Source organism: Trypanosoma melophagium (assembly GCF_022059095.1).
Source record: "Trypanosoma melophagium isolate St. Kilda chromosome Unknown ctg3segment0, whole genome shotgun sequence".
In the NCBI taxonomy this organism is placed as follows: domain Eukaryota; phylum Euglenozoa; class Kinetoplastea; order Trypanosomatida; family Trypanosomatidae; genus Trypanosoma; species Trypanosoma melophagium.
The window spans coordinates 61,540-84,773 of NW_027125162.1; the positions used below are offsets into that span (position 1 = coordinate 61,540).

The 23,234-nt window shown below is 40.1% G+C and overlaps 9 protein-coding genes across 10 annotated transcripts; all 9 read right to left on the reverse strand.

Annotated features, from left to right (window-relative positions):
* Window positions 1-45: 45 nt before the first annotated feature.
* LSM04_008904 (DnaJ domain) lies at window positions 46-546 on the reverse strand (the record flags this gene model as incomplete). Its single annotated transcript, XM_067336943.1, has 1 exon — window positions 46-546. The coding sequence occupies one exon, from the start codon at window positions 544-546 to the stop codon at window positions 46-48; it is 501 nt and encodes a 166-aa protein (XP_067189978.1).
* Window positions 547-1,204: 658 nt separating this feature from the next.
* On the reverse strand, window positions 1,205-2,074 carry LSM04_004911 (NADH:ubiquinone oxidoreductase; the record flags this gene model as incomplete). The annotated part of the gene is made up of 1 exon (XM_067336945.1): window positions 1,205-2,074. One exon carries the CDS (start codon window positions 2,072-2,074, stop codon window positions 1,205-1,207), a length of 870 nt encoding a protein of 289 aa, XP_067189798.1.
* A 1,358-nt stretch (window positions 2,075-3,432) lies between these two features.
* LSM04_002860 (uncharacterized protein) lies at window positions 3,433-4,251 on the reverse strand (the record flags this gene model as incomplete). The annotated part of the gene is made up of 1 exon (XM_067336946.1): window positions 3,433-4,251. One exon carries the CDS (start codon window positions 4,249-4,251, stop codon window positions 3,433-3,435), a length of 819 nt encoding a protein of 272 aa, XP_067189691.1.
* A 355-nt stretch (window positions 4,252-4,606) lies between these two features.
* On the reverse strand, window positions 4,607-5,500 carry LSM04_005217 (uncharacterized protein; the record flags this gene model as incomplete). Its single annotated transcript, XM_067336947.1, has 1 exon — window positions 4,607-5,500. One exon carries the CDS (start codon window positions 5,498-5,500, stop codon window positions 4,607-4,609), a length of 894 nt encoding a protein of 297 aa, XP_067189814.1.
* A 798-nt stretch (window positions 5,501-6,298) lies between these two features.
* LSM04_006633 (uncharacterized protein) lies at window positions 6,299-8,968 on the reverse strand (the record flags this gene model as incomplete). The annotated part of the gene is made up of 1 exon (XM_067336948.1): window positions 6,299-8,968. One exon carries the CDS (start codon window positions 8,966-8,968, stop codon window positions 6,299-6,301), a length of 2,670 nt encoding a protein of 889 aa, XP_067189876.1.
* Window positions 8,969-9,201: 233 nt separating this feature from the next.
* On the reverse strand, window positions 9,202-10,968 carry LSM04_006722 (Methyltransferase type 11; the record flags this gene model as incomplete). Its single annotated transcript, XM_067336949.1, has 1 exon — window positions 9,202-10,968. The coding sequence occupies one exon, from the start codon at window positions 10,966-10,968 to the stop codon at window positions 9,202-9,204; it is 1,767 nt and encodes a 588-aa protein (XP_067189884.1).
* Window positions 10,969-12,081: 1,113 nt separating this feature from the next.
* On the reverse strand, window positions 12,082-16,099 carry LSM04_005062 (the record flags this gene model as incomplete). 2 transcript variants are annotated; one of them, XM_067336950.1, is made up of 2 exons in its annotated part: window positions 12,082-13,398; window positions 13,514-16,099. In XM_067336950.1, the coding sequence occupies 2 exons, from the start codon at window positions 16,097-16,099 to the stop codon at window positions 12,082-12,084; spliced, it is 3,903 nt and encodes a 1,300-aa protein (XP_067189806.1). The 2 variants fall into 2 exon arrangements, with proteins under 2 accessions (XP_067189806.1, XP_067189807.1); XM_067336951.1 differs by lacking the exon at window positions 13,514-16,099 and having other exon boundaries at window positions 12,082-12,735.
* A 767-nt stretch (window positions 16,100-16,866) lies between these two features.
* Window positions 16,867-17,532, reverse strand: LSM04_002419 (EF-hand domain; the record flags this gene model as incomplete). Its single annotated transcript, XM_067336952.1, has 1 exon — window positions 16,867-17,532. The coding sequence occupies one exon, from the start codon at window positions 17,530-17,532 to the stop codon at window positions 16,867-16,869; it is 666 nt and encodes a 221-aa protein (XP_067189667.1).
* Window positions 17,533-19,135: 1,603 nt separating this feature from the next.
* On the reverse strand, window positions 19,136-21,292 carry LSM04_006620 (DnaJ domain; the record flags this gene model as incomplete). Its single annotated transcript, XM_067336953.1, has 1 exon — window positions 19,136-21,292. The coding sequence occupies one exon, from the start codon at window positions 21,290-21,292 to the stop codon at window positions 19,136-19,138; it is 2,157 nt and encodes a 718-aa protein (XP_067189875.1).
* Between the last annotated feature and the right edge of the window lie 1,942 nt (window positions 21,293-23,234).

Genomic DNA, 23,234 nt, shown 5'->3' on the forward strand with positions numbered 1-23,234 from the left:
TCCCTACTCATCTCTTATTATTATTATTATTATTATTATTATTGATTAACCTTTCCCCGTCACAGAAATCACCAAAGAACAACAATCACATTCACAAAGTTTTTCAATCTCTTGTATTTCGGAATCCTGGTGTGTGACAAAGACTTCAAAGGACCCCCCACAACGACACTCTAAAGCATACACACGAATTACAACGACATTACTTTCATTATCATTTGTATTACAAAAAATTCGTTCATCCTTGAGATTAAATTCACTCAAATCGTAAGTATCACTCACAACACCAGCAGAACGAAGATAAGATCGCTGTTGCCCATGATCATACTGAGCACGTCGCAACGGGTCTAACAGAATCTCTGATGCTTCCTTAATAACATGAAAAGGGTGAGATTGACGTAACAAAATCGCATTATCCTCCACTTGACTAATATGATGTATCTTATCCGGATGAGTGAGCAACGCGAGGCGCTTAAACGCCGCACGAATTTCAGCTATCGACGCAGAACATGGCACTTCAAGTATATCGTAGAGAGAAGGGGGTGTCATTCACCTGTACAAAGAAAAAGATGTAAAAGAAAAAATAATGATATTCACAAGCTGCACGGACACATACACGCACACACACACATATAAACAGATCCTCAGATATATATATATATATATATATATATATATATATATATATAAGATCCACGTTCCTACCATCAGCCCCATTACGAACGAGATCTGGAGGGAGAAGCAAAAAAAAAAAAGAGTAAGATGAAAAAAAAAAACATCAATAACACGTACACAGAGAAAAAAAAATAATTTCTCATGGCAGTATCGCCTAAGAACTTCCCTCAAGACAGCCCCCGTAACTTAAAGGGAGACAAAGAGAGAAAGGGGGTAGGATTGGAAAACTTTTTACAGTAGTGTATTGTTTGTGTGTTGGGGAAATCAACTCAATGAACTCTGTTGAGGATTTTACACAACATTGTGCAAACACACCGCTGCACCTAACACACCCAGTAGAAATAGACCTATAATATGTTCTAACTATAAAACAGAAAACCACAATCCCCACCCATCACCCCTTTTTTTCTCATGAACAGAGAAGAAAAATACAGGAAAAAAAATCCCTCAATAAATAATAAAAATATCGACTATATATATATATATACGGGATCCCTAATTTACTTCGCTAGGCAGTTACAGTAAACCCCTTCTATTGACACGCGTCTAGTTCATCAACTGCGGAGTTGTTCTCTTCAGCATCACCGAGGTATAATTTCCCCACTGGACACAGTTGGGATACCGGCATATTATTATCTGTCTTTACCTCCAATTCATCCAAAAAAGTACTTATTTCACTAAGACCCCCGCGACCGATCATTCCTAGATTAAAATCCTGAGCATGCTCATTTAGAAACCGCACACATCTAGTACAATGAATACAACGGTTAAGCACAACACGGGTTTGAGGATCAAAGTAAAAATCTTGAACAGCACGTTTATCCTCTCTGTAGCGAGGAATATCAGTACCATAATTCATACTGATGTTCTGAAGGTCACAATTTGTAGCTTGTTCGCAAATAGGACAATCATTTGGGTGATTAATAAGAATAAGTTCAACATTTCCTTCACGAGCGTCACGTACCAAACGACTATCAGTTATAATTGACATACCTGGAAGCGCTACAGTAGAACACGAAACCACAAGATTTTGTGTGCCGTCTACCTGAACAAGACACATTCGACAATTTCCTGCCACTGATAGAATAGGATGATAACAAAACTTTGGTACACGGATACCCTCTCGTTCAAGTACTTCCAACAAATTTTCCTCCTGCGGAATTATCTCAACTGGCCGTTTATTTACAAACATAATAGCTCGAGGTTTATGCTCTGCATATTGTCCAGCGGCTACACCTTCTACTATAGCTTCTGTTGTACCTTTACGCACGTACTCGTTTCCATGAAAAGAATGCGTCATTTCACTGTTGTACGGTGTTCCATCCGACTTAAAAGAACGTCGTGGCGTAGTGAGGAAAGTTTTACAACATGTCAACGAAAAGAGACCTTGCAAACGCTTCATCTATTCTTTCCTCCTTATACAGTTTTTTTTTTTGCGCAACCACCCAAGTCAACAGATATCAATCAAGGAATGAGCAAACAATAACTAATTATTACCCTTGAAAAACTTCTATTCTCCTACCTAGAAGAGGGTAAAGACGAAGAAAATAAAAAAAAAAGAAAAATAACATATTTTTTTTACAAATAAACACGTTCTTACCAATACGGGCATGTGTGACTAATCGCATCCGATCAAGAGCAATAAAAGTGGGTTCTTTTTTTTCGAAAAAAAGAAGGAAAATAAAAAAACATTCATTTTCTTTCTTTGAGGGGCGAAATTCTTCTAAGAGAAAGAAAAGAAAAAAATGCGGTGAAATTCCTACCACCCTCTATTTCTGGAGCACGCGGAACCACAAAAAAAAAAGACAAAACGCATCTTGTTATCACCATGCTGCCCTGTTTTTCCTTCTTTCTGAGTTTTTTTTTTTATATTCCATTCCCTTCTTCTTTTTGCGTGTTATTTATTCCTCTGAAGAAGCACACAAGCTATTACATAGAATTCCCTCCTTATTGCTATTTTCGTCTTTCCTCTGTAGCGCACCTGCGCAAAAAAAAAAAAAAAACGGTGGATATCCTCCTCACCATTAATCAGTACTTACGCGCACAATTTCTGCTAATATATATATATATATATATATATATATATATATATATATATATGCTGAAGTACCTTCTCGAATTAATAAAAAAAACACGAGACCTACCAAAAGAAGGAAATAGATAAAAGGGAAAAAAAGAGACAGTCTTATTGTATTTTTCTTCTTGCTTTTTTTTCTTTTTTTTCCACCATTTTCTACTACAGAAATCCGTTCTCTTACTTTTTATCCCCTTCTGCAGTTCTTCTTTTCCCCAGGTGGAACAGACAGAAAAAGGGAGTAAAGCAAAAACATCGTTATGATGCCTTTCACGTTCTTTTTATGCTAAATGTGTTTCAGTGCGTCCGGATTTAGCAAACGTGAATTTTTTTTCTTGCTGTTTGACTTTTTCTCTCTGTCCGTCAATCCTTTTTTCTTTCTTTTCCTTCTTGTTTGGTGTACCTGCGCAAATTTCCTTTTCTTCTTTCTCCCTCTCTCTGAAACGTCGTTTACATCTTCCTGTACAGAAAGAGTAAAGTTATGCAGAATATAACCCGGAAAAAAAAAAGAAAGAAAAATAGTACTAACTGCAGAGGGGAGGGAAGTTGAGAGGGGAAGTTGTTTTTTTCTTTTTGGAGGAGAGGTGAGGAGGGGGGAAGTCATAATAATAACAATAATAATAGTGGTAGTAGTAAAAAAAACAAAAAAAAAAAACGCTCCATCGCCTACATAAGACGCATTTGTCTCATATTTCCCTGTGTGAATTCATTCCGTGTATAAAGAACGGATCCTGGCCTTGCTGCGCCTGCTGCGCTAGACGTTCGAGTACTCTGCCCTGCCGCTGTAGCCGCTGTTCACGTGTGTTTTCGCTGTCCCAGTACGGCCGCTCATCACTGTCGGGGTTAAAGATGCACATACACGACAGGCGGCGTTGTACAAACATCGTGCCCTCCATATATAAATCACGCTCCACAGCTGACTCGATGCAACGCCACTGGCGGTTTATTTCCTTCTCATTCTTCATAGGAAGACCTTTGTCCTGGCATGTCTTGTTATGTCGACGAACGAGGGATACGTGTACACGGTGTGCCTCGTTTAGAAGTGACTTGCTGGAAATGTTTTGTTCATTTAATGGGAGTGTGTTCCGTTGTCCCATGGAAATAAAGAACTCATACTGACGTTGTGACCGTTCACTTTCCACAAGTGAGCGCTGTTTATCCATATTAAAAAAAGGATGCTGATCTAATGGTGTACATCTTAGCAAATCGCGTATTTCATCAAAGACACTTCCTGCTTCATTGGAATCCTGTATTAAACTGCAATCAAAGCAATGCGACGCTGAATCAAGTAATTCATCACAATCATCCTTTTCGCTGCTTGGTGATTGAGTTAATCCCTCTTCACCAAACACTAGGCTCCCCACAGAACCCTCTACAGACGGTGAAAAAGACCAGTGAAGAGATACGCCATCGTTGTTCTTTACATCCAGGCTATTCTCTGTCTTTTCCAATGAAGAAAAATAACTGTTATCGGTGGTAAACTGAGGGGACTCCAGCACTACCATGCGGCTACTGCACGTAAAGTACTTCTAACGTCTTTTAATAATTAAGAAAACAAAGTACAAAAAAAAAAACAAGGCAAAAGAAAAGTCAAGAATATAATCTACTGTTACTGTATTTTTCACCCTGGAAAAGCTCTTTTTCTTCCTTTAGTGCATGTAAGGCAATAATAATAATAATTATTATTATTATTACTATTATTATTTATTTATTTATTTATTTATTTATTTATTATAATAAATAATAAATAATAAAGGCTCCAAGGCAAAAAAAATACAGAGAGAAACCCATCATTACAACTGTTCCCAGGGAGAAACACTCAGGGGAACGAAAAAGAAAAAATAAGTCGATATTGTCCCTTTACTTATACTCAATGGTTACAGTGTCTCGCATCAGTAATAGTGTGAGGAATGCCACCAGCAACCAAGCCATCTGAACAACTTGTCGTCGTCTTTTTTGTATTCGACAAATCTTTTCATGTTCGCCTGCGCTTATATCTCCATCAATGCGATTAAATATCACTAGTGAACACATACCAACTTGCTCGAAACCATTGTCAAGAAGCATTTCATTAAAGACTGGCATGTGAGCTGCTCCCCAGGGAATAGCAAAGGATTTATAACCATTTGCAGCTAGAGGATAAACCATGTCTAAGCAGTGTTTCTCTCTTCCTAAACTCCCAAAAAGAGGAATATTAAATCGAAGAGAACACCACAATGGTAATTTTTCGTAATCATATTTATCTGCGGCATGAATAACCGTATAATTAGGTGATTCCTTAACTCCCCAAGAAAAAGGTTGCCAAAAACGCTCAATCTCACGCGGTTCCCAAGCTTCATCATCTTCGTGCTCCACAGGACGGAGAGAGTGGGCAGTATCCCGAGGAGGAACAAAGGTGGAGTAAGGCGCCCCTGTAAGAGGTGTTCGACCTTCCATCAAGACCGATTGATGTTGATTGCACAAATCATCCACCTGGCGAAAAAACTGGGGATGTGCAAAATGCCGCAGTGGAATTAATGTAACAGTGATGTTTTTATCGTCATTACGATATGTGTACGCCACGGAAACCACAGTCTCTTCCCCAGAAAATACAAAATCTTCCAACCGTTTAGTACGAAACGGGAATGCATAACGCCATCTAGGACGGTAGGAAAACCTTTCGTTGGTTTCCATATCTACAGCAGATCGGCTGTTAAAACGACTCCACAGAGTAAAACGAATACCATCTCCGACTCTCCAGTTACATTGACGCATCCAATACGCTTTGAAGCAATACGCAAAAAACAAAATAAAATTTTAATTCAATAATAAAAAAATAAATAATAATAATAATAATAATAATAATAATAATAATAATAATAATAATAATAATAAAGATAATACAATAACGAGAGACTAGTACAGAAAGAAAAAAAAAAGAAAAAAAGAAAAGAATTGAGCAATAAATTGCTGCGCACAATGAATAGTACAACTCTCTTTGACTCTTCATGTCACATTGATAGGAATATGGTGGAAAAAAAAAAGAACGTTACACTCTACATCCAAACAAAAACCCAGTGTCCTACATCTAAGCTGTAGAAGGAAGGCATGTGTAGCGCCATACGAAAAAAAAAAAAGAAGAGGCGTGAACAACACAATCAAACAACAACAGAAGAAAAATGAAGGGGCGGAGATGGAGACGGTGGCAAAAGAAATAAAACAAAATGACCAAGAAAAAATAAATAAAAATATATATATATATATATATATATATATATATATATATATATATATTGCATCATCATCATCATCATCATCATGAGGGGAACAAAACAATGAGAGTTTTCATTCGCTTTTCCTCTTCTGTTTCTCAACCTTGCTGGTCAAGCAAGCCTTTCCCTTCCTTTAACAAGACGAGGGAGGAGTTTTTCAACCGTTTGTTCTACATTTTGTGGGGTATCAGAAATAGGCACATCTAGGGATAGCGTGAAGGAAATGCAGTTCCTTCTCTGTATTTTATTTAGACTATAACACCATCTACAATATTTACCTTATTCCTTCTTTGTTGTTCAGTTACAACCAATGCTCATCCCGATCAGAACTCGGTAGGTGTGTGCATTCACTAAGAGTGTGTAACTGAACCACACCCTTTTCGAATCCTAGTACAATCAGACGACTTTCAGCTTTCCCCTCAGGTGGTATATCAAAACACGTACATACACCAGTTTCTGGTTGAGAAAGTGTCTGTGAAAAAACAGGAAATTCCTTGTCTTTTTTCGCCAAATCAATCAAATACAATGTACCACTAGCATCAAGAATCCAGAAAAGCCATTTGTCTGTTCCACTACATCGAATATCAGTAATGCGGTGAATACCTAATGGAATAGAAAGCTGTGGGTTACCTTCTGTTTGTAGATAGATACGTAGGCTACCATCATCGTAACCCACTAATATAATCCGACTATCAATAGTACTGTATCGCACACAAGAAGGGACAGCAATTTGACGACCAAAAAAATGCGAAGAGGGGGCATAGAGAGAAGGTGCTGCTACACTACCAAATCGACTAATGTGGCGAACTCCCTCAGCACATGCAACCACATAGTGAGAGGTATCGGTAGGAACAAAATCCAAAGCAAATGCGTCTTGCATTACTGAAATAGAAGAGATATAATCCTCATTTTTAGATGTTGCTAAAAATAAACGTACCGTTGAAAACATATGTAAACCATTTTCGGTATCACTGATTATACCTTTTGATTGATCTTTTTCATTTAAAAACCAAAAATGTATCTTTCCAGAAGAGTCAAGAGAAACTAACTGTTCAGTCTCATCTTTTCGAAGACCTACTACAGCATTGTACCCAGCTACATCAACGGTAACAATAGGATTAGTATGATTACCAGAGAGCCATGATGTAGCAAATGAAGGAAGTCTAAATGCATTACGTTGATAATACCCTGCTGCAGTATGATTTCGTTCTGGTTCACGTGTATCCCATAGACAAATTGATCCATCTTCAGCACCTCCATATAATAAATATGGTCGTCTTGGACTCATACAAATACAGTTGACAAGAGATGGACTTACAAGTATTTTTTCTGGTGATGAAGAATCAAATATATTCCATATTAGAATGACTGATAAATAGAAATCCAGCTCTCTTGATGGTCCCTCCTCTTCCTTCGGTCCGTACAATACTGCAACATACATAGGTGTACAAGAATTAAAGGCAACTTTTACGACTGATCTATTTCGGGTACCAGGAAAAGAAAGGGTTGTATAAGATGTTGAAAACTGTGTTTCACTTTTTGATTTTGTAGTATCTGGTCCGGTTCTTTCCTCTTCATTTTCATCCAAAATTGCCCGCATAACAGGAAAAACACGACCCAAAAAATTCAATAATAGTGTGGTATCAACAATTTGTGCTCGAGTTGAGTCCGCTAATGCATTTTCAGTGGTATTGATATCTTTTTCATCCCCATTATCTACAGCAGCAATTTGATCCACATCCTTTGTAAAATAAATGGATCGCTCTGTATATTGTTCAGGGTATAATCCCAGATCCTGAGGAACTTGAGCGCCACGATGCCGTACCCGAACACGCTCTACTTGCACTTCAACATTGTTACGATCCTCCTCAGGTGGGAACTGCACCCCAGCCTGCTTGCGACCCGTCTTTCCGAAGCTTCGAATGTACAAGTCATACTGCGACTGCGGTGGGATGTCCACTAGGACGGCGGCATTATCATCCATATCCACCAATCGTCGCAGTGCGGTAGCACGCTGCATGTCCTTTTCAAACTGGCTGCGGTATCCTTGCCGCTGCAGATCGGCGACGCCAAGCGTACTCGTGCCAGCCACCGCCCCGCCCGTTTCCGTGGCCCCGTCCTCTTTCCCCCGCCGCCGCTCCTCCCGCTCCCGCCGCCGCCGCTCCCGCCGCTCCGCCGCCAGCCGCTCGCCCTCCTCCTCCGCCCGGCGCCGTTCCTCGCGGCGTGCCGCCTCCCGCGCCCCATCGGCCGCCCGTCGGATCGCGTCGTTCTCCGCGTCCATCGCCGCCGCGAGGTCCTCCCGCCGCCCGCCAGGCGACACCGTCGATTCCTCCTCCACAACACTCTCATAGCGGTGAGACGGCCCACGTTCACCGTGTGTCCTGTGCTGACTGCTGCTGGCATTGTTGTTATTACTATCACTATCGTTGGGTGGCGTCGGCTGCTCTTTCTCTCGTTGTTCTCGCTCCCTCCCAGAAATATCCTCTTCTCTCGTCTTTCGCACCGCACGCTCACGTTCCTTGCGAGCTCTGCGTTCTTCTTCGGTCTCATCTCTTTTGTGTCTCCTTTCTTTGTTTTCATCATCTACAGCGGCAACTGTCTCTACCTCAGCTTTTTCTCTTGCTTTTCGTTCTGCACGCTCACGTTCCTTGCGAGCTCGACGCTCCTCCTCAGTCTCGTCTCTTTTATGTCTTCTTTCTTTTTTCTCAGGTTCACCAGAGGCAACTTTCTCTGCCTCCGCCTGTTCTTTAGCTTTTCGTTCTGCACGTTCTCGCTCCTTGCGAGCCCGACGCTCCTCCTCAGTCTCGTCTCTCTTATGTCTCCTTTCTTTTTTCTCAGGTTCACCAGAGGCAACTTTCTCTGCCTCCGCCTGTTCTTTAGCTTTTCGTTCTGCACGTTCTCGCTCCTTGCGAGCCCGACGCTCCTCCTCAGTCTCATCCTTCTTTGACTTTGCTACGATGTTGTCACCCATTTTCACAGCTTGACTTTATACAAGCAAACGTGGTTGCAAATATGCGCAGACGAAAAGATCCATGTGTAGAAGAGAGAAGAAAAAAAAGAATAAAGGTAAAATAAGAATAATTGAGAAATCCAAAAAAGAAGTGCAGGAAAATCCCCTTGATGGACTGCATAAACGTTTCCAGAAAAAAAAAGAAAGAAAAAACTCACTTCAAAAACTAGAAAGCAAGAAGAAAAAAAGTTACCTTAGTTGTCTACAAAAGGATGCACAGGTATCCCACACTCTGAAAGAAATTTGGCCATATGATGGAGCCTCTTACGATCCACTGAAAACCCAGCGATGTCGTTTGTTAACTGTTCATTTGTGGTTTCCTCTTTCCTATCTGCTGAGTTCCGACCTGCTCTAACCTTTATGCGGCAAGCCTCCTGCAAGAAATAGGAAATGTTTACCATAATCTCTTTCAGAAATCCAGCAGTAACTAAAAATGATATCAAAATAATTTCATCTTGAGATAGTGCCTCTTTTGTAGAACCATATGTATCGTTTTGGAGGTAAAGACGAAGTTTATTTTTGCCCCAATATTTATGGAGAAGCCAATGAAGAACTGAGTATATACTCCCAGCCATACGTACTTGAGATACAACAGATGTTGAAAGTAGATACGTCTTACGTTCTGCTTCCTTTTTATATCGTACTTCTTGTTCAAGTAATGAATTAGTTAATGCACATAAACTAGCATTAAATGGTGCAACTATTAAGTAACTCTCTGATTTTACCACATCACCGAATCTTATTTTATGTGTATACCTCCTGTTACCCAATATATTACGTGCAGCGGAAGAAAAGCTTTCCCTCATGGCATTTTCAAGCCTTTCCCACAAAGAGAGATAAGGAACCTCCACTGAGACAAGAGAACGGTATTTACCTGGAGTTCTGCATAGTAATGGTTTAAAATCAGTAGGTTGCCCAGACAGCTCGCCAAAAATAGCACCCCAAGGAAATAAACGGGCTCGATTATTGATATCGTGAACCCAACAAAAATCATTTGTTTCAGCATTCAAATTCAAGGAAATGGAGAAATCTTGTTCCCTTTTTAAATGATTTCGATTTTGAGAAACAGATTTCTTAAGTATTTTGGAACTAAAGTTAGGATCTTTTGTGTCAGCACGAGAGAAAGAATAAGACGAATAGAATTTGGTATAAAACACGGCTCCCTGGGTAAAATTACCTCCCACCCCAAAAAGCGTGTACGAAGTCACAAACGGTTTGTAAGCTTCAACAACATAATCGCAGTAATACCGGAACTGGGCAGCAGTCATCTCAAATTTATGATCTGCGTTCCTAACTTGGTATGGGACACCAGTTACCCAAAAAGAATTTGAAGGACAAATAGAATCTGTTCGTAAACCATCACTATTTTTTTCTTTAGTTACGGTCACATTACGATCCCGATTAGGTGTTGTGATCACTATAATTCGTACTCCATAATTTACCGCGTGGTGAGCGAAGAGAACGTCTGTAAAGGCTGGGACATCTGTTGGATTTATATGCTCCAAAACCTCAATAGAAATGACAGCATCAAAGTGTGACGACGGTAGGGGAAAGGAGATGTCTGATTCCAATGTCTTTTGTTCATTAATATTACTTCTAGTAGATGAGATTTGTGATGGTCTTGTGAGGTCACCCAGGACAAAATTCACTTTCATGGGATGTAGCAATGCTACTGGACTCATAGAGACTGACGGCGGAGCAGCACGACTAGCCTCCCTAAGGGAGTTTTCGTCCACATCAATTGCCACAACGTTAGAGAAGGAATACTCACATAACTGAGAAATAAGCAGGAAACGTAGCAAATCCCCACGGGAGCATCCGGCGTCAATAAAGGAGAAACATTGATGCTTTTGTAACAACTCATAAACTTCGTGTGCCCGCTGGATGTAGAGAGGAGGGTTGAATGGGGGACCTGATGATGCAACATCGTTGCCCCTCATGCCTTCCCTTGCCTCAGACATATGTCTCTACTTCATATCACAAGTGAAAAAAAGAGATAAAAAGAGTCTATCACAATCACAAGTAATAATAATAATAATAATAATAATAATAATAATAATAATAATAATAATAATAATAGCAATAATAGTAATAATAATAAAAGAACAAATACAAATAGAAAAGGAAAAGAAAAGAAAAAGTTAAAACACGGGTCCTATCGTTTTTGTGAGAACCAAGTAAAGTGCCACATCGTCAGGACCAAGTCAAAGAAAGAAAAAAAGAGTAACTGAGTAAAAATAAAAAGAGTAACGAAATAAATAAATAAAAAGAGATAAGATGAAATAGAAAATGAGAAAAATCAAGCAGGGCGGTCAGAGTTCCTGCTAGCAAGAGACTCAGAACAACCAAATAGATGAGTCGGCAACAACAAAAAAAAAAAAGGCTTCACAAACAAAAGCAAACAGCAAGTTTTTCTGCACACAGACCCCCTCTTACTCCTCTTCTTCTCTCCTTCTTCCTCTTCAAATAAATGAAAAGAAGAACAAAAGATAACCAAAACCAAACACAACATTTCCTGTGAAACTCTTACCTTCCCAATCAGATCCAGTTTCATAAATAATACTTTTTCAATATTTGCATCAAATTGTATACACGTAAAAAGTCAATCATTCTAAGAGGGAGAAGGTGAAGAGAGAAACAACAAAAAACAAAAAAAAACATGCGAAAGTGAGAAAGACATTCAGAGGAAAAATAATAAAACAATAACAAACGGATAACGCCAATTGTTCCGCTGTCTGTATTCTTGATATAAGACTTCACACGCTATCTCACGTACGGTTCAAAGACGTTTTCGTTTAACTAAACACACACATATATCATCACTGCCCTCTAAATAGAAAGTGTGTACATTCCCCCCCCCCCCACACACACACACCACATCATACACAACTCCTCTATGAGAGAGACCAGAGAATATTTTTTCTTTTTTTTACAAATTACATGTAAAGAGCAGCACATTTTTCATTCTCACAAAGTTTATTTTCCTTTTTTTTCCCCAGTATCTCATGTGTTTATTTTTATATGCACTATATCGCAAAAAAGAAAAAAAAAAGAGAAATAGTACTCATACTCAACTAATATCCATAAGCGTAGGTCACCGCTTGTTGTTGCTGTTGTGATACCGAATTGGAGGCAGCAGTCACGTCATTCGCACTGTTCATTATAGCGTTAGTACCATCACAAGGGGGGTGAGAAACTTGGTCGACACCCCAATAATTTTGCTGCATCTGAGAACTTCTAGAACCCTTCAAAGAGATATCCTTCGATGATGTTTGTGCAAAGCCTGAGGCTACTGCATCCGCTGTGGTGCGTTTGACTGATGTTCTAGGGTTTATCTGGGGCACTCTATTCATCATGTAACCAGGATAATACGAAAAAGAAATGGGATCCGAAGGGTATAGGAAGCCACCGCCAGCCGTGACAACAGCGGGACCCCCACGTTGACCTCTCAACCCATTACCACCCCTTTGACCGGTTCGAACCAGTGGAGCCCCACGAGCAAGATGATGTCGCGTTCCGATTGAGCTTAAAGGAAATCCTTCGCTAGAGTGACTGCCAGCCCCTGCCCATCCTCCTCCCCCTCCAGTAAGTCTCCCACCCACACTGTTTCCAAGGCGTGCAGAGTCGGAAAGGGTGGGAATTGCTGATGGGACAGGCCCTCCTAATGATAAGGATGATGATGATGATGCCGATGTGGTCATTGGACCCGAAGATGTCAATATGCCCATTTGTTTTTGTTGCTGCGGTGATTGTTGTGGTTGTATTGGTTGAGAAGCTGCAGAGGGGAGTGAAGAAACGTTCTCATCAACAAGAGGCCCAAGTAATCGATATCTTCCAGTGTTTTCACGGTCATCCCTACCACTTGGCGTCTCTTCACGTATACCAAATACGAACTGCGCCTCACATAGCTCCTCAGCGCTGGGTACACAAAGGAAGGAAGGTTTCACGCAATTCTCACACTTTGATAGTTTTGCTTGTGAGCGCAAGAATGCAGAACCTGAGGAGTATCCTCCCAGCACCCTAAATGTTTGACCAAACAACTCTTGGAGAATACTCCCTTTCAGTGAATTTAAATCATTATTTCGCACTAGTTCTCCGTCTAAAGAGTCATTTGCATTTCCACAATCTTGACAGGTACTTGATAAACTTTCCACACCGGCATCACTGCGACCGCTGCTCAATGCACATGATGGTGTTAAAGTATCGTTGAGTCGTGTAGACGCCATATCAAATAGTGCCAGTCCCTCTTGAAACGCCCTACGAATACGCTGAAGATGATTGCGACAGACCCCACGACAAACACTGGCACTCCAGCGTAGCGGGTCCATTACATTCATTGTCCGAAGAGGAAATCCACTGGTGTTGCAGGTTGGGCAGGACAGCGCGGCGTCCTCTTCTGGAGTACCGCGTTCATTAAGACCGATATGTCTTCCTCCTTTATTATTATTATTATTATTATTTATTATTATTATTATTATTATTATTATTATTATTATTATTAGTCACTGCGCCGCCCCGTCGTCGTTGCTGTTCGCTATGAAGCATGTGCCGCACGCCACTGACTGTCACGAGTGGTGTGCGGCGGCGGCGGACGCGTTGTCCAATGGCGGCCTGCCCGGCGGCGGTGAGGCCCAACGCTTGGCCCGCCTCGAGTTGCGTGAGATCGAGTGCCGCCCCCGTCACACTCGCACACGGCAGCGGCCCAAACACTGTCACGCAGTACCGCTCAAAGTCAAAATAACTAAAGAACTTGAGAAATCGACCAAAGAGTTGAAGGGGGGATATCTCCTTCACACCACTACGTCGGGGGTGCTCGCTAGCGCCATCGCCACTCGCCTTCTTCCTACGACCATCAGAGCTATTAGGCGGCTTTTTCTTATATCCACTTTCTACCCTCTTGCACTCGTCTGTTTCCTTATCCACTTTATTCAATTTATTATTATTATTATTATTATTATTATTATTATTATTATTATTATTATTATTATTATTATTATTATGGTCATTCCTTTTATCTTCTTCTTTATCATCATCATCATCCACGTCTTCAAGAAACTCAACCGTATTCATCATGGCAATAAGCATGATAGTGGCTGCATAGGATGATATATATCCTCCCTGGCCAGTGAGTATATGGGCCTCATAACAACACCACGCCTTTAAAAGAAGAAGGGTACGTTTCAAAAGATGCTGAGATCCTATTATCATGTCCATTTCATGTAAGAAACGAATACAATCAACACCACCCAATTGTCCTATCGTAATATCGTAGCTGTCTCCATCCATAAGAAGCTTAAGAACACGCACTTCCGCAAAAACAAGCGCATCAACATAGACAGATGAATTGTGTTCTCGCAAATATTCTGCTACTTGTGAAAGAAGTTCACCACTCGCTATCGCTGCTGCTTGATATGATGAGATATCCGCAGAACAACTATTACCACCAACAATACCATCTCCAGTATCGCTACAAGGACTACTACTACAAGTACTGGTATTACCGCTTCGGCTCATTGAACTGTTTACAGCAACAATATCACACGAGTCAGTAAGATTTTTTTGCTTTCCTCCTACTTTAGTAGGATTTAAAAGCCTATCAACTTCAATTGTTATATCATTATCACCATCTGGCAATACTGTACACATCGCAACACTTCCAAATACATAATATCGCACATCACCATATTGCACACCTTTACTGCGTGCCACCTGAGCAATAGCTTCGGTAAGATATTCAGCTACACGCCGTAAATTAGCACGTCGGTGCTGCATCATATCTGTAACACTTGCTGACAAAGCCGCAACAACATGCTCATCAACAAGACGACAAAGGGCAGGACTTATCTCTGGAGTAAAATTGTAACCTTGATGCGCATGACGCAAAAGGACATTTCTTGTGCTTCCTACAGATAATGATGGTGATGGTGGTGGTGACGATGATAGGCAACTATTACCGGCTTTCAATAACAAAAAACAACGGTCTACATTTTGCAAGCTATCAACACATTTTTCTTCCGCATTATATGAAGCACATATGAAAGCCTCTTTTTCTTCTGTAACAACAGGTACTACGCATTGCGGTGAGAGCGATTTTTCTTCTTCTAGAATAACATTATTAACCTGCAATTTTGTATTTGGTTCTTCTTCTTTTTCTTTTTCTTTTTCTTTTTCTTTTTCTTCTTTGTCATCCTCAGATGCATCAATTTTGCCTATTTCCATATCCTGAAAGAGGTTTTGTTTTTCTTCCTTTCCTACTTCTTGTTGTTCCTTGGGTTTCTCTTGCTCTTCAGCAGAATCATGCAATAAGGCTTCTTTGGTATTAGAGTGGTTCTTCAAGCATACCACCGGTGCAGTACCCTGTAAAGATGGCTTCTTTTTAGTAACCATCTTTTTCCTCTTATCACCGTATTGGTGTAGCCTCATTCTCCCCCCTTCAAGCATGGAAAATGATAGGCTAGCATCTTTTAGCGAACGTTTTTCGATATTTTCCTCACGCCCGTGACCCGTTCGATTTGCCCTTGGGACTACTACCTTTTTTTTATAAAGTGTTCGACAAGACAAGCTTGTAGGACTATTCTCTCCTTTCAATGAAGTGGAAATCCCAACTTCTGCTATGGATAATTCAGATGTAGGACATCCAGTTTTACTACTACCCACGCTAACACTCCCTGGACTTCTACAGTTCTCTTGATTTCCACTGGAAGAGCATCTTGGTGATGATACCACTTTTTCACTTGCTTGTGAACGTGTCAAGGAGTCAACTGATTTCTCGGCAACCGTTAAATCGCTTGGAACAGGGTCACCATTGGAAGAAATCGTTGGGGTTCGCTTGAGTGAACCCTTTTTTGAGGAACGCCATGTTCGAACTTGTTGTGAATGCGACTGCCGCGGAAGGTAGCGGTGTTTCCCTTTGTTGAGAGTTGCAGTGTTTGAGTCATTAGTTATTTTATTAGTGCTTGAAGATGCCTCAATAGATGTAGGGGTTTCACGCAACTTCCGCTGTTGATCACCCGTAGATTTCGATTCATCTCCGTTTGCACCATGCCGTAATGTGAGATGCGGTTTACTCTTAACTCCCGATAACTCGTACATCCCGTGGAATGTGGGAATACTAACTTTTGTTTGAATAATTGCAGCGACACAGTATACAACCCGTAGAAGTCACGCAGAGAATAGAAACAAAGATATAACACCTTCTTATAGTTTAAAATGAATTCATACAAAATAGTAAAAAGTAAAGAAAAAAGAAAAAAAAAACAAAAAGAGAGAAAAAAAACGCATTAAAAATATCTGTGGAAGCAAATAATTTTAAAAAAAGTCAGAAAAAATTTTTATATGCATCTATGTTATATATATATATATATATATATATATATATATATGCATAAACATGTAAATGTAAGTATAAATATATGCAAGGTATTTATCTCTGGGCATGTCACTGCAGCAATAAGACAATCAACCTTGAGCCAGAGACTCATACCAAAACATTGACAATGGCAGGGTCGCTGCATCGCAATATTACTACTTCTAGTACAAGCAGCAACTACTTGTGGGAAGGAAGAAACAAGAGGGTATGGAAGAGTTCATATAATAATAATAATAATAATAATAATAATAATAATAATAATAATAATAATAATAATAATAATAATAATAATAATAATAATAATAATAATAATAATAATAATAATAATAATAATAATAATAATAATAATAATAATAATAAAACAAGGTAAAAGATACCACACTTCAGCTTATTCTTGGGATGATAGAACCTTTTTCCCATTCTTAACTCTTTTCTAGAGTGTGTTTCTCCCTCTTTTTTTGTTCATTGTTATCTTTCGCGCTCTAGAAATCTACATTAAATTTTTCATCTTCTCCAGCACTTCAGGATGCTTTTGTGTGATAAGACGCATATCATCCTTTCGGATTCGTCCATCTTTCCGCACATCTAGAAAGCACATGAGACGTTGTGTTTCTTCATTGATAACACGTTTCACCTCACGGTCCTCAACGTCACAGTCACCTACATATCGAGTTGCTGCGGTAATGGTGTTGTATATGTCACTGTGAGAAAGATAACCATCTTGATCATCATCATAGGCGTTAAAAACAACAACAAATAACTCCTCTGTACTATACATCACAGCAAGATGATATAATAGGAACTCCCGGAAGGAAATTACACCATCACAGTCACGATCATAACCACGAAAAAGGTGTAAATACATCTCCTGGTCCACAACTTGTATTGAAGTCATTCTTGACGCCTTATGATCGCTGTAACCACCATTATTGTTATTATTATATTCACTCGATAAAGTGGTGAGGTGTGTGCGCTTATAATTTTTGTATACACCGGTACTATCAATATATCTTTTGAATTGTACAGGTGTCATAAGTCCATCCGGCGCCGCCTTGTGGAACTTGAGATACAGGAACCCGATTGCTTCCTCCGAGAAGCGGCTCTTGACGAGTTCCTTATAATCCTCCATCTGTGCTCGTGAAAAATTGTACCCCATTATTTCTTTCTTCTTTTATATATAAATATATATGTACACACAAATAAACACAGAACTTCTATACAAAATACAAGGCGTTTAAGTACCTTCTCTTTAAGCCAAGAAAAAAAAAAAACGAATTAAAAAAAGGAAAAAAAAAGAAACAAAAAAGTAAATAAATAGCAAAAATCATCTTTTTCTTTCTCATTCTTTCTACACTTCCCCACCTTTTATCTCACTATATCCTTATTTATTTATTTTTTTAAGCATAAGTGTATACACTTCTCTTACACCTGTTCCTTCTTGCATGTGGCACTCAAACACACAGATATATATATATATACAAACAGAGTAGAGTGTAAAAATTCAGATGTACAGATTGACCAGGAACAATCGCTACTTCCATTTCACGATGGCATGATGTTAACACTGCTGGCGATGTGCATCTTTTTTTCCAGTTATAAACAAAAGAATAACTTTATGTCAATCAAGACCTCTTTATCATCTTAACTCACAATAATGCAGAGTAACGACAGAGGGCAGAAGTGAAAAATTGGTCCACCTCCTTCAACACGCTTGTTGATTTATTTCATTGATCACAAGAGAAAAAATGAGAATTGTAAGTTCCTGTCTTTCTGTTTTTGTCTCAATTGTACAACCCCGTCGCGCCTCTGAGCAAAGAATCTGGAGTTTAAAAGAGCATACATGATGATGAGACAAAACAACGATACAGAGAGGAACCTTGAGCATCATTGTATTCGTGAGGGATGAGCTCTAGTAGTAGTGGTAATAATACCCAAAATCATAGCCACCAGAGGCCGAAAGAGATTTATCACGCGTACATTATTTCACTCCAATGATAATACCATAAATCATGGGGAGAAAAGGCCTCTCAGTGAAATGCAGCAGCCGAAAACCCTTACTCATACTATCATCTAATGATAATAATACACTTGAAACCGTATTAACTGGTACAAAAACAGCCCAGAATAAAGAGATCTCACTGCCTCTTCTTAGATTTTGATTCATACGTTTCACAAAAGGTCCATAAAAGAAAAAGAAAAAAAAGATTGAAAAAAACTGCACCCGTTTGTCTAGAAATAATCTTTTTTCCTTGCTTGAGCATAAGATGTAAGGAAAAAGATTTAAAAAAAGACACAAAAAACCAAACGAGTAAAAAAAAAAAAGGAAAAACTGGACAACCACATGCGAAAAAGAACATGGGATATATAGAGAGAGAGAAAGAAAAAAAGATCCAGAAAAAACTATCATCAGAGGAGCTGGCTAACAGAGTAGGTCAGCACATGAGACAAATCAGCGAGACCCCCTTTTCTCTTTCTCCTTTGATGAAAACGAAAAAAAAAAAAAATGGCTCGCCTTCGAATGAAAATATACAATTAGCCGCCAAGAATTACGTTTTTTTTTTCTGTCTTACTTTGGGAAGGGTAAGAAGACAAGTGGTGTATTCTACTACAACTTAAATACGATGGAAATGACAGGAGAAACAAAAATAATATGGGTTGCATCCATGTACAGAGAGTGAACTACCCTTCTGAAAACGAAATCCTCAAAATTCTAGTGGGTGAAGCCCGAACCATCTACCACAATGCTTTCTGCGCAGGGGTTAGTGACCTTCGTTGCGATGCAAAGAAGACTGCAACAACTGAGGCTCCAGAGTGGCTGCAACAACGCAAAACTCTCGAGAGTTAAAAGAAATTTCAAGCGACGGTGGTGTAGACGTTGGTGTAACTTTCGAAAATCCATTACCAGCAGAACTATTGCCATGAACACTATCATGATGCAGAGGTAGTGGACTCATAGAAACTTTGCTTTCAGCAAGTACTGTACGACGCAGTGCGCCAGCTTCTCCAGCCTCTACCCCAAGTAAAGGAACTGCTGCTGCTGTTGGTGTTGGTGTTGATGTTGATGATGGACAACGCGATTGTGATGATGTAATTGTACTAAGAGGTGTACCACGGTGTGGAATTCGCACGGAAGAACTTTCTACCCACACACGTCTATTTCCACTCTTACTGTTGCCACAACCATCACCATTACAGGTACCATTACCTGAAAGACCAAGACTTTCCTGATGTATATATTGCGTGGTTTCGGCTGGATATCGTGGTATTGTAGTAATACCACCACTTGTCACAGATTCAGTACGCAATGGTGAAAAACCGGGTTGCAATGCGAGCTTTAATTCTTGAATTTCCTTTTGTAAAAGAGCAATGGTTGCGGCGTTTATCTTTCGTTCCAAGATTCGTGTTCTTTCTTCATCAGCGAGGTGTACCGTCTGTCGCTCATTCGCCCGTCGTCTAATTAATTCCAAAATTTCCTTATCTTCCTCTTGCTGCAATTCCAAGCGTTGCTTCCACTCATCTAATAGCACCTGTAAGAGACTCCGAGACACGTACTCCTCATGCAAGATAGCGGCACATCCATCTCCCAATGCCTCCTTCACGAGCGTTCGTTCCCCCATCTTTTGCAACTCATTCGCCTCCTCGCGCAACAGACGACTGTACTCATCCACTAAGCAAACACGCTCAAACCCTTCACGAAAGTGTAGCTCCAAGTATGCAAAATCTGTTGCCTCACTATTACGAAGGTGACTAAGGGCTTCTTTATGTGCGACAACGAGCCCAATGCGGCGTTCTGACATTATTCGTCCTCGCATTTCCTGTTGCCACTCACGCCAGAGTCGCCGCCTCTCGAGTTGCTCCTGTGGCGCAAGCACCTGTTCCCGCTCACTTTTCTCTGCAAGAACGAGCAATTGCTGCTGGTTATCAATTTCACGCCGCAGTTCCTCCTCCGCCTCACGCTCGCGGAGTCGCGCCTCACGAATGCGTTGTCGCATGAGACGGTCCAAATACTTCTCCTGTTCGCCGCGCCGCACTTCCGCCTGTCGCTCCTTCTCTCGCCGCACACGATCTGCCCGTTCTGCGTCAATATCGAGTGAAGGACGACGATGTCGTGGTGATGGCACCGCCCGCACTGTCTCCGGTAAACTGGAACTCATGTGCATCTCACGCGCTGAGTTGCTCTTCGCGAATTTCTTTTTCAGATCATCCGACTGCGGCGATGTCTGCTCTGTAGCGGGGCGGGGAAACGGAGAAGAACGTCGAATCCCCATAGAAGAATACGCACGTGAGGAGACAGTGGTGCGTGGCCGTCGCTGTTGAGAGCGTTGCAGCGCCTCTTCACGTCTTTCTTGCTCACGGCGTAGTGCCTCCAACTCTTTTGCGCGTTGCTCGCGTTTTTCTTGCTCCAGTCTTTTGCGAAGCTCGGCCTGGTGCTCCTTCTCGCGCTTCCTAAAGAATTCCTTCTGTTCCTTTGTGTACTGCGAGGCACGGTCTCCGCGCGGAGTACGACTTGGAGATGCGCGACGTTGTTGCCGTTCGGCTTTTTTTGCCGCGTAATTGAAGAGTTCTTCATAAATACAACTTGTTGCATTTCCTATTGGAGATGAGGAAAACATACCACTCTCTCCTGTGGCAGATGGTACGCCCCTCCCTCCTGGTGCAAAGGAGCTTGATCCAAGTGGTTGAAAGAGGCGGAGCGTACAGTCATACTTGCGTTTCCGCTCCTCAGATGAAAGTATTTCATATGCCACACGAACTTCACGAAACTTCTCAGCTGCTGAAGGGTCATGAAGATTTTTATCCGGGTGATACTTCAGAGCCAACGCCTTGTATGCCTGGCGTACTTCATCAACACCACTAAAATCTGGCAACAGCAAGGTTTGATAGAGACGTCTAGATCGTTCGAGATCTCCCGCCATCTATTTCCAAAGATTTCTTGCTAGTACCTTTTTTTCTTTTGCGTCCTTATTTTCTTTCTTTATCTTTTTATCGTCTCGTTTTCACTCGTTTTTTCGTTCTTTCCCCCTCCGTTACCTTTACAACTTCTTACCAAAAAGGCAAGGAGTTGACTTGCTATAGTGGTGTTCTGTGTTACACACGGTGATATTCACCTGCGCATGCAGGTAGAGGGAGAGAGAGAGAGAAACAACAACAACAACAAAAGTGAATGAAAAAAATGAAAACAAGAACCGAGCACCAGAAAAAAAAAACAAGCATAAAAGAAGAAATATGCACTAAATAGACGCATGCTCCTTTAAAAACAAAGAGCGATGCTTCAATCTGTGAAATATGGACCCTCACATGCAATGATAAAGCCTGGATACAGACACAAATAGGTAAATAAAAACTACCTTTAAATGAGAGACCCAAGAGTGGCTCTCCCCCAAGACCCTCTCATCGCGTCAAAAAATGTTTAAAAAGATAATAAAAAAAAGACTCCAAAAGAGGAAATATTCCTGAAGATTGAAAAGAGGCCAAAAAAAAAAAAAGATGGTAAAAAAAAAGGTAAAGGGGAAAAAAATTTACCAGTGGGTAATAGAAATAGACAATTGGCGTACAATGTGCCATATTTCACTACCTACTCTCTTATTTTCACACTTTGTTTCGTCTCCCTTGGTACTATAACTACTTGCATAAGCCCTCTCTGCTCTATTCGTTTTTTTTTTTTTTTGCTTCCTTCATATCGTATTCCAAGAACGGAATAATATTATAAATGTGAAGGGGAGAAAAATTAGGAAGGGGTCATCGGCACAATAATGAGGACCTCGCCAATATACCTCTATCTTCTTCATTTACAAGAAAATATTCCTAACGCTTTTCTTCTTTTTTCGTCCTTATTTAATAAAGAATGCATGATGCTTTACTTTCCCCCCACCCTCCTCCCCCCTTGCTGTCTGCGCTGTAATCGTTACTAAGACTTGCCCATAATTATACCCGTTTTTTTTTTTTCTTGCTTTTATTTCCACGTGAACCTAGATTTGGATAAATATTTACGAATGTAACGATACAGGCAAAAGTTTTTTGAATATATGTACTTATTTATGTAATATAAACAGAATAAAAAGGAATGGGGAGGGGTGGAATCTCTGTAGAAGAAAGTAGTAAAAAAGAAGAATTCAAGCCAATTAAACAGAGAGTATTATGAAAGAAAAACTGTAGTAGTGAAAATAACAAAAACATTTTCGAAGAAATTAAAGACATACATCAATCATTATTGTTTCCTTTAATAGAAAACTGCATCGAAAAATAAATAGATAAATAAAGAACACAGCAACACACATAGAAACAATACCAAAAAAAAAAAAACACGGACGGAAGAAAAGCGTGCATGTAAAGCAGTAATTTTACAGTTCTTCAATTATAAATCCCAAGAAAAGCGACTGCACAGATTATACTTCACTGCGTGCAGCGTGTCAAAATAACATAAGAAAAAAAAAGGTTCCAGCTATTCATCAAAAATACGATATATCCCCTCCACACTTCTACCTTTATCTCGTGTGTGTTGTCACCTATCCTTTTCCTTCTTTTTTTGTTTTTCTATTCCCTTTTTTGTAATATTTTTTGTTTCCTTTTCAACTAATAGTTTTTTTTTTATCCTTTTCTCTTGGCTCAATCTATTTTTGCTAAACAGAGCACCTGAGTTCAAAGGGGTGGGGGAATCATCCATCAACGCAAAGATGAATGGTTTTTCTGCCACACATGCAGAGTTTCATACATGAAATGTCATGAGGGTAAAGAAACACTATCCATTCTAATCTCCCCCATAAATAAGTGGTAAACTGACTATAGAGGCCCACACATATAACATACAGAAAAGAAAAAAAAATAAAGAAACATATACGTATATATACATATATACCA